Source organism: Mizuhopecten yessoensis, unplaced genomic scaffold (assembly GCF_002113885.1).
Source record: "Mizuhopecten yessoensis strain PY_sf001 unplaced genomic scaffold, ASM211388v2 scaffold3015, whole genome shotgun sequence".
NCBI lineage: Eukaryota > Metazoa > Mollusca > Bivalvia > Pectinida > Pectinidae > Mizuhopecten > Mizuhopecten yessoensis.
The window spans coordinates 36102-48191 of NW_018404833.1; the positions used below are offsets into that span (position 1 = coordinate 36102).

Below are 12090 nucleotides of genomic sequence, written 5' to 3' on the forward strand. Positions count from 1 at the left end.
AGTTAGTCAAGGTCAATTTCATCCTCAAACTTTATCAGGCTCCAACCAACGAAGCTATCACCCAAATATCATAACTCTAGGCCTGTCCATACTTCAGAAGAAGTCGTTAAAAGGAAAAGTTGACGGACGCCGATGGATGCCAGACGCTGGACGGACGGACACAGACGACGGACGGACGACGGACGCCGCACCATGACATAAGCTCACTTGCCCTTCTGGCAGGTGAGCTAAAAACAAAAACTTACTCTACTGTTACTTCATATGTTAGCTGAACAGAAAATCTGCAGCAGAAAATAGAATAAATATTTTGATTGGTCAATATAAATCAATACTAGACCTTATATCATCACATGTGTAGATATGACATTTCATATATCTTCAATTAAAATATCACACTGATAATTTTTGATATTTCACTGGTAAACATGTAATAAATATGAATAAATACACAGGTTCCCTATTTAAGTAATTTATATGAATTATTAGGATCTTTGTTACAAGTGATCAATGAAAGTTTATTTATAGGAACTATTAAAATCTATGCAAGTGCCCTATTAGTGTCTAAATGGACTATGAAGATCTGTACATGTACCAGTGCCATATAGACGTCTATTTATGGTATAGGGATTATTAATATCTATACTTACTGCCTTATTAAAGTCAATTAATATATATACTACATGTATGAAGATCTATCTAGACACGTAGCTGACAAAGGTATAAAAAATAAATGGTGACCTCCATCAGGTTTACAAAGGTTGTTAATGGCTTTAATTCTAACAGTACGATTTTTATAGAACATCGATCCCCATAAATAGGTATGAGAACACTCCTGCTGGTCTCCTGTGGGGAGGGGTCGGGGATACTATCAGCAAGTTACTGGGAAACCTTACTTTTGATTCTCCCAGTAATCACATTAGCCAATGGTACAACATGACACACACAAGTTTGGTCAACTTGGACAATTATATAGAAACACAATTTTCTGCTTTAAATAAACCATTTCATTTCGTTAGTCTCAAGAAAAAAAATAACCAAAAGAAATGTAGGAACCTTTTTATCTCGGTTCGTTCAATTGAAGATACGTATTATATTTTAAAACTTGTGCAATTTCAAAGATTGATAACCAAACATTAACAGATAAACCTCGCCTCCTGACAAACCTAACAATGACGCTTACATGTAATCCCTTTCTCCAAATCCTCGTAGTAACCATAGTAACAGATCTGCTGCAGAAGTGAAGGGTGGAACTTATCAAAAGCTTTGACATTTTTCAGTCGAGAATAGATGATGTCCAAATCTTCTCTGCTCCGGTCACAGGGTCTGTGGGATCAAAACAACAATCAGATCAATGTTAAGGTTAATTAATATAATCTTAATCAATGGAAATTTTAATATGATCTAATAATGGTATAAATTAAATCAAAATATCAAATTAAAGCACTGTTGTTGACAGACTCACGGGAATCCCCCTTCATGCCCCCCATACCCTAATACAATTTAGTGGTAATAGTTGCCACTTACAATGCATTGATTCTCTCTATTTCAATTTAATTAATGAGGCCATTCATTTGGTCTTATTGCAGCAATGATTTATTGACACCAGTAACCATAAATAAACGACACTAATTAAATACAATTTATTGTATTTCTATTTGAGGGTCAACTGTAAAACCAGCCCTAGCTATGTATATATGTTTGAAACGCGTACATTACCCTCATATATAAACTTATTATCACATCTATAACACAGTGATGTGACTATGACAAAGACAATGGTCATACATTTATGTAAAGATTGGCTGGGTTTGTTTGTGTTTTACATCTTGACCCACGACCCAGTGGTGGAGGGCTGACCCACGACCCAGTGGTGGAGGGCTGACCCACGACCCAGTGGAGAAGGGCTGACCCACCACCAAGTGGCGGAGGGCTGACACACCACCCAGTGGAGGAGGGCTGACCCACAACCCAGTGGAGGAGGGCTGCAGATCCACCACCAAGTGGTGGAGGGCTGACCCATGACCCAGTGGAGGAGGGCTGACCCACCACCCAGTGGTGGAGGGCTGACCCACGACCCAGTGGTGGAGGGCTGACCCACTACCGTGTGGAGGAGGGCTGCCACTGCAGCCCCTTTCATTTATGTAAGATAATAAGGAGTCAAATCTCTTTAAAACATAAACTTTATTTATTTTTGTGTTTTACAACTTGACCCACTACCCAGTGGAGGAGGGCTGACCCACCACCCAGTGATGGACGGCTGACCCACGACCCAGTGGAGGAGGGCTGACCCACCACCCAGTGGTGGAAGGCTGACCCACGACCCAGTGGCGGAGGGCTGACCCACCACCCAGTGGTGGAAGGCTGACCCATGACCCAGTGGAAGAAGGCTGACCCACCACCCAGTGGAGGAGGGGTGACCCACCACCCAGTGGAGGAAGGCTGACCCATGACACAGTGGAAGAAGGCTGACCCACCACCCAGTGGTGGAGGGCTGACCCACGACCCAGTGGAAGGCGATAGTGATCATTGATGTCAGTCAGACATCTTAACAACTCCGCCACTGCAGCCCCTTTCATTTATGTAAGACAATAAGGAGTCAAATCTCTTTAAAATATAAACTTTATTTATTTTACAACAATTATGAAACAAGTTATTTCAACTTATATTAAGCACTCCTTGCTGGCCCGGATGTAAGCACGTTGGGGTCTTAGTGTGGGAGGAAACAGGAGTACCCGGAGAAAACCCACGGGGTCGGGCAGGTGACTCCAACCTTTTCACGTCAGATTGGGGAATCAAACCCCGGCCACCTTGGTGAAAGGCAAGTGCGCTATCCACTGCACCACCCGACCACCCAAATCTGTTTAGAAAGGTATATACACATGCACAAGATCTTCTGATGAACAAGTTGATTGTAAAAAATTCACCTCTTCCTCTAGTAGAGGTAGACTGGGCAGGGCTTTTCAAATCAGGGGTCACAACTCCACCTCTTCCTCTAGTAGAGGTAGACTGGGCAGGGCTTTTCAAATCAGGGGTCACAACTCTTAAGAGCTCGAGGTTGAACCTGTTTGCAAATTTTAGTTGAAATCCATCTTTTTGTTGAAAAGTAGTAGATTGAACAATAATTTATAAATAAAGGGCCATAACTCTTTAAAAAGCAGCTGCAATAACCTCGCAGCTCCACATACATATGTTCATATAATAGTTAAGTTGTTTACAAAATTAAGTTGAAATACATCTGACAGTCGTAAGAAGAAGTATACTGGACAAACCTTTGTAAATCAAGGGCTATAACGCTTAATAAAGGGGATGTGAAACAACACATCAGTTACACATACACGGGTTATGATTGTAAGATGTTTGAAAAATTTGTTAAATTGATCGTATAATTATGGAGTAGCAAACTTGACTAGGCTGTTAACCAAAATTCTAATAACTTCAATGTTGCCCAAATCTGCGGGAGCTGTTACATTTTTCTTACATCTGGACATCTGGACAATAACATATCATATTTTGTGGACCCATCAATTCAATTTGAACACTGTCTCATATGTTATATAAAGGGGATACTGTTTATTAAATCAAATCTTTACCAAAATATCTTTAATCATATACCTACACATATCTTTAGGCCAAAACTCTAAAACGATGTTCTTTTCAATGGCCTTTTACAGTCAAACCTGATTTAAATCCAGATTCTGACGACCCAAATATTTCTGTTTCAAATATTGGCTACTCTATCACGCTTCAGAACACATTTCCATTACAATAATTTGAATGCTTAATTTGAATAAATTTAAAATCAGTCCAACGCTTAAATTCTGCTATTGATCTGCAGATTGTTTTCTACACAAACAGCATTTATACAAATGATGCTGAGCAATAAATTTCAATTACTCAGATCAAATATGGTTAAAACCAATGAAATAAAACGTAATTGTCATTATGTCCGTAATTGTAAATGATTTGATTCTATAACCTTATTACTGGCCAGACAAACATGAAACAAAAACAGAATTGATTTATGGTTCTAATTAAAGAGGAGAACCTAGAATCAATGACTACAGTTCAAGGTTGATGTTCCAATTAACACATTTCATGGATTATTGAAATCAGCATCACCAGGAAATGACAGGTTACAACTACGTGTATTGATTCCTACTCAGACTTCAAACCCAATGCAGATATTACTTCATTACTTATCAAGCCGGGTTTTTTTTTAACATTTTCCTGGAAACACATTCTCTAGAATCAAATTGGCAACCCGGGAAAACTTGCACTGTGGAGTCACTGGCTATTAACTATGTCACCACACAATCTAGGTTGCAGGCTATGTATGTACATAAACCTCTACGTGTAAGACTCAGCATCACTAATTCCTTCATCATTGAAACAAATTAAGTTCTGAAGCATCTCTTTCAGGTTCCTTTTGGTCTAAATTCCCCAGGTACTCAGTGTTTTCCTAAGTGTGTATTTAACATTCTGATGAAGTAATTAAATGAATGTCAAGAGGTCATAAAATATCTGCCAGGCTAGCAGACTGTTAGTTATACGTGTCACAGCTGTATGTATGCAGGATTCATCTTCCTTTACTAAACCACACATACGTGTAGCAAAATGTTGGAGATTGGAAAATTTGAGAAATTATGCTTTGAAAGTATTTCATATCAATCACCAAATATCAAATCAACTTTATTTTAACATAAAGCCTCTAATTACAATATTTACATGATATTTGATTTCATGATCAGCGACATATTGCCAATCAAATACCTAATTTGACCTAATAAGCGTACATACTGTGTGCTTATAAAAACACAAGACAAGTGCAATATGCACTTGATAAATCCCTTTCATGCTCAAACTTAGAGAAGCTGACCAAGTCTGTATATGTTCAAACCAACCTCCCAAGCATTTGTGCAAAAAGGACAAATCAAATAATTGTTTAATCTTGAATCAGAAACTAACGTTAGACTGCTGTCTTACATTGCTCAGTAATGTAAACGTTAACGGGTACAAACCCTTTGGTCAAACGACTAAAGATAATATATTGATAGATCAGTGAATTAAGTAAGCAACCTTTTTACAGGTTTTAGTTAAAAGCACCCATCCTCTTTCCAAGAAAAAAGGAGGAGGTGGACTTATAGGGGACTGTGCGCTTATTAGGTTAAATACAGGTACTACCTCCAATCAATAGGGATTATATTGGTAATTGTCATGTTCATCTATTATGTAGCTTTGAATGAACATTTGCATCTCATTCAAACTTGACTGTTTATGTTAACATTTCTAATAGAAGTAACAATTAAACGACCCAGTGATCCTGTGTCTCTTAAATTACTTTTAACTTTTAATATTACTTATCCAAACTTGTAAACCTGTTATTTATTTTGAGCTGACTATACTTTGAATTACTTTTTTTTCAAACTTGACTTCAAATTACCTGTGAATTGTTGACATTTGTTCAATGGTGATGTTAAACTATGACTTTTAAGTTTCAAATTTTGGCAACCCTGTGAGACAGTGACCCTTATAAAACATGGACACTGTATAATGTGGTCTACTACCAGTTCCGATTTGGTAAGTCTGCGCCACTGACTCATAGTAAAACACAGGTTCATATCCAGTAATAAGCCCACCCCCTACTTTTGTCATGTTTTCATGCACAGGCGGCCCCGGGACTTATCACCGGTAAAATATGGTTTAATTACCACAAAATTTTCGCCACAGTTAAACTTTCGTCTTTTTTGCCCTTCATAATGACAGTGAATTTATCTTGACAGGGAAGGGAAAATTAATTACTCATATTATATATAGTCATTAATTTGATGGGCGAAATTGATGCTGGGCGAAGAAAACTTTTTACGAGAGAAGGGCAAAAGTTACCCTTTATACAGTATCTTGTGTAGTTACCCTTGTTTACTTTTGTGTATACATTGTACTTTACAATACTTATGTAGTACCATTTACTGTGTGCATGGAGAAATTTTATGTGTGTGGATTAGCTGTGTTATGCTAAAAATATACAACAAATGTGAAAATATTGATTGTTAAGTAAACATCTTATTAACTAATTACACGTTAAAAATCATCCTCTAGTAATGCTAATGTCAAAATCTATAAAACAATCTACACATTTGGTTTTTCAAGCAGTGCACTTATTTCAGCTGGCATATTCATCAGTTGTTATTTTTCCAGTTGGCAGGTCAAAGTCTTTAGAACCTCTCTAGAGAGGCAATGATAAATGTATATAAATTCATCATGAAACCATATGTACTAAAAGTCTAAATTTTGTACCTAGTCTCCTTTTAGACATAAGGATGTGTGCTTGCAATTGTATCATAACAGTATGAAGTGACGAAACATGCACCCGCATTGCAGAAATGTCAGTATAGAAACCCAATATGAAACTTCAATCCAGGTCTCTATTTCACAATTACTAGAAAAAGCTGTGTATGTATATGTATCATGTGATAATCTAAATTATATAATATCTATATATAGCTTAAACATTTATTTTAACTGATGAGGGATATAAGCTGGTACGTTGTTGCACTAAAAGCCTTTCGCTGATCCGGAGTCTGTTGTATCATTAGTGATAATTCACATCCGAGCCTGCGCCCCTGTCTAACGAGGTATGTGTGACACTTCCTTATAAGGTTAACTGTTTGGATGCCAATCGGGACATCAGATTAAATGGAAAATCGATGGGAACGACAGGTGAAGAACAAAATCCTAATTAGCGCATATATGTGGACGTCGCACGTTGCCTCAGAACGCCGCCAAGCAGGTGTACATATATTTGGGATCATCAGTCAAGTCTTATCCTTACTAAATGACCGGTCTGAGTCTTATCCTTACTAAATGACCGGTCCGAGATGTTTCATCTATCAAAATGACATGTAACCAGCCACTTGTGTATATTCTGCGTGACAAAAATCAGTAATAATCCAGACTGTCCATTATCCAGAACGATCGTGATTGTCCATTACTGATGTTTGTATTGTACTTTCTTCTGCAGTGCAGAATATCGGATTACAATGATAGCCTATAGCTACCAAAACAAGCCATTATCTAACACAGTAGTTGGTCTTGCCGAGCTGGCTTAAGAGTGTGATTGATCCGGACATAACCGTTTTGTGATGTATGTGTTACTTAAGAATGCTTAGCGCTAGTGAATGCCTCTCTACATACAGATCATGACTTATCTCAGAACGGTAACGTGTATCAGCACGAACGTCTAGGTTTGAGGTCCTCTCTATAGCACTGTTAGCATCAATAATATTTACTGATTTACCACAGTTCACATGGATTCAGAGCAAGTCCATATGAGTTTTATCAAAAAAATCCACACTTAAGTTTTAACTTTTAAACATATTTGATTGTCAGGAGAATGTCCACTGAGAGCACTTCAGTATTTAAATTTGTTTTTTAATAAGTAGCACAGAAAATAAAGTAAATTTTCAAAATCGAACCAAAACTGCTATTTGGAAGACACAAGAGATATTATTATATATATATATATATATATATATGAGTCGTGTAAAAATATGTGAGTTTGACAAATAGAACAGCAATCTTCCAGGAAGGGTAAATGTTATACCAATATGATGCCATGATAATGACGATATAAACAATCAGACCCAATGACATTCATAGCTGCAATGAATGCATTAAAAGTAAGAAGAGTTAATATAGTAGTACTGCCAAACAGTACACACAAGTCAATTGTTTTTCTCACGTTTTCTGGCACTCGAAGCAGGGGACACTGAAGGATAGGATTCTCAAAATGGTCATTATAGCATTTAAAATTCCTTGAGTCAAACCTTCAGTTTAATTCCTGTAACTTATCTGCTGGGATTAAATTTTATAAACATCTTTAATAATCAGAGTTACAAACTGGAACTCGATCAGAAAGGCAAAGTATGTGAGATTTATGTTTCAAAAAATGTTTTAGACCATGAATAAAGCGAAAATATAATTCACAATTTTTAATTGCAAAAACTTATTGAATTATTTAATTTCCTGTAAAAGCTGACATTTGACTCCAGTGAGAGTAAGGCCTATCAAAGGTATCAAGTTACTGTTAATATATAATCAGAAAAGCCCAATCGATCGCATGAACATACATTTTAAGCTTAAAGGGATGAACAAAATGATTGATTGACAAATTACCTACCTGGTAATATATAGATAACAGCTGACAGCAACACATTAGTGACAAACAAACCTTATATAGATAACAGCTGACAGCAACACATTAGTGACAAACATACCTAATATAGATAACAGCTGACAACAACACATTAGTGACAAACATACCTTATATAGATAACAGCTGACAGCAACACATTAGTGACAAACATACCTTATATATAGATAACAGCTGACAGCAACACATTAGTGACAAACATACCTTATATATAGATAACAGCTGACAGCAACACATTAGTGACAAACATACCTTATATATAGATAACAGCTGACAGCAACACATTAGTGACAAACATACCTTATATATAGATAACAGCTGACAGCAACACATTAGTGACAAACATACCTTATATATAGATAACAGCTGACAGCAACACATTAGTGACAAACATACCTTATATATAGATAACAGCTGACAGCAACACATTAGTGACAAACATACCTTATATATAGATAACAGCTGACAGCAACACATTAGTGACAAACATACCTTATATATAGATAACAGCTGACAGCAACACATTAGTGACAAACATACCTTATATATAGATAACAGCTGACAGCAACACATTAGTGACAAACATACCTTATATATAGATAACAGCTGACAGCAACACATTAGTGACAAACATACCTTATATATAGATAACAGCTGACAGCAACACATTAGTGACAAACATACCTTATATATAGATAACAGCTGACAGCAACACATTAGTGACAAACATACCTTATATATAGATAACAGCTGACAGCAACACATTAGTGACAAACATACCTTATATATAGATAACAGCTGACAGCAACACATTAGTGACAAACATACCTTATATATAGATAACAGCTGACAGCAACACATTAGTGACAAACATACCTTATATATAGATAACAGCTGACAGCAACACATTAGTGACAAACATACCTTATATATAGATAACAGCTGACAGCAACACATTAGTGACAAACATACCTTATATATAGATAACAGCTGACAGCAACACATTAGTGACAAACATACCTTATATATAGATAACAGCTGACAGCAACACATTAGTGACAAACATACCTTATATATAGATAACAGCTGACAGCAACACATTAGTGACAAACATACCTTATATATAGATAACAGCTGACAGCAACACATTAGTGACAAACATACCTTATATATAGATAACAGCTGACAGCAACACATTAGTGACAAACATACCTTATATATAGATAACAGCTGACAGCAACACATTAGTGACAAACATACCTTATATATAGATAACAGCTGACAGCAACACATTAGTGACAAACATACCTTATATATAGATAACAGCTGACAGCAACACATTAGTGACAAACATACCTTATATATAGATAACAGCTGACAGCAACACATTAGTGACAAACATACCTTATATATAGATAACAGCTGACAGCAACACATTAGTGACAAACATACCTTATATATAGATAACAGCTGACAGCAACACATTAGTGACAAACATACCTTATATATAGATAACAGCTGACAGCAACACATTAGTGACAAACATACCTTATATATAGATAACAGCTGACAGCAACACATTAGTGACAAACATACCTTATATATAGATAACAGCTGACAGCAACACATTAGTGACAAACATACCTTATATATAGATAACAGCTGACAGCAACACATTAGTGACAAACATACCTTATATATAGATAACAGCTGACAGCAACACATTAGTGACAAACATACCTTATATATAGATAACAGCTGACAGCAACACATTAGTGACAAACATACCTTATATATAGATAACAGCTGACAGCAACACATTAGTGACAAACATACCTTATATATAGATAACAGCTGACAGCAACACATTAGTGACAAACATACCTTATATATAGATAACAGCTGACAGCAACACATTAGTGACAAACATACCTTATATATAGATAACAGCTGACAGCAACACATTAGTGACAAACATACCTTATATATAGATAACAGCTGACAGCAACACATTAGTGACAAACATACCTTATATATAGATAACAGCTGACAGCAACACATTAGTGACAAACATACCTTATATATAGATAACAGCTGACAGCAACACATTAGTGACAAACATACCTTATATATAGATAACAGCTGACAGCAACACATTAGTGACAAACATACCTTATATATAGATAACAGCTGACAGCAACACATTAGTGACAAACATACCTTATATATAGATAACAGCTGACAGCAACACATTAGTGACAGACATACCTTATATATAGATAACAGCTGACAGCAACACATTAGTGACAAACATACCTTATATATATATAACAGCTGACAGCAACACCTTAGTGATAATTAGCATGTCTGTTTGGTCTTCTATGACATATCTAATGCAAAATTCCAATAATCTAATCAGTAATAATTACACCCTTCAGGTATTTATGAGGAGATCTATACAAACAATGGAGCATTGTCTAGACTCTTCTTTTTTCTTCTTCTTCTTAAGTTATCCAGTCCTCCTTCAATCATTTGAAGATTACGAACTGCTGTGTGTGCTGTGCAATGCGTGGATTTAAAAACAGTGAGGTTAAAACTATATACATATGGAGTGGTGCTTAGAGGAATGTAACGAGTACAGTTGGAGTTAGCTGTACTCGGAATACATCAACGGACGGAGACATCACCACAGTGGGTGGGAGAAGATTCCACTGGGTGATTGTTCGAGGGAAGAAAGAATATTTAGAGCTGTCTTTGGTTGAGTGAATGTTTTCTGAAGGAGAGAGAGTGGTTTTGATGAGTTTGACTGTCTGATGGTATGAGAATGGAGGAACTGGGGATGGCGACTAGGTTATGTACTGTCTGATACATAAGAATGAGGCGTGCCTTAAGACGTAGTTCTGCAAGTGTTGGCCACTGTAGTGTGCTTAACATGTCAGAGTCACTGCTGGTATTGTGATACCTATTGCAGGTATACCTGGCAGCGTGTCTCTGTACCATTTCAAGTTTGGATATTGAGTCTGATGTGTGTGGGTCCCACAGGGTACAGCTGTATTCTAATTTAGGGTGGACTAGGCTTTACTTTTAATGTCATTGTTACCTGTTTTGAAATTTCTTTTCAAAAAGCCTAAAGATCTAGCGGCTGTATTTTCTATATGTTTGGACCATTAGATTCTAATTGGTATGAAGTATAAATGTGCACTTTCATGAGATTTGCAAGTTGGCTTTCCCAAATATGCACAAAAATGGTAAAATATACAGCTATACCTTATTGTTTACTGGCTCCAGTTTGTCCCCAGCACCATACACAGCCAATACAACTATAAATATCATCTTTTTAAAAACTTCATCAGGCATCTCTTGTACACATCAATATTAATATGGCAAGTTGCCTACAGATCCTGCTGACAATGAGGGATCGAAGCTCCGGGATATTACAAAACAGTACCTAATATTTGTACGATTACATCAACACTGATTTACAACAATGCATCCACAATGTAACTAACTTCCAACTAAAACAGTTTCTCTCTGGGAAGTGAAACAATGATGTATTGAATTGGAGCTTCCAAAACAACCAACTGTCCAAAAAATTGTCGTTAGTCATTTCAAACTCTCTAAATGTGAAGATTTAACAAGAGTTGTAATCAAATTGGGGGGAAAGTATTGATCTTTGAGAATACCAAACTGAGTCAAAACAAGGTCTTCCTCTAAAGCTGAAGACACACAATTGATCTAAATACAATAGGCCCATCCTCAGGTAAAAAGAGCTTGAAGCTGGAGGCTCCGAAAATAAACTGGTACCACAGTATTGGAGATGATTCTCTGTACACCAAAGTGAGTAGTTCCTCAACTTAATTTGTTTAAATAAAACTTTCAAA

The 12090-nt window shown here is 36.5% G+C and overlaps 1 protein-coding gene across 2 annotated transcripts in view; it reads right to left on the bottom strand.

Moving 5' to 3' along the window:
- LOC110446825 (rap guanine nucleotide exchange factor 4-like) overlaps positions 1-12090 on the bottom strand; it is a 49661-nt gene that overhangs the window by 20221 nt on the left and 17350 nt on the right. For both annotated transcript variants that reach the window (XM_021492142.1, XM_021492141.1), the window contains exon 3: positions 1181-1323. In XM_021492142.1, the coding sequence (XP_021347817.1) occupies positions 1181-1323 (143 nt within the window). The remainder of the gene's footprint in view (positions 1-1180; positions 1324-12090) is intronic.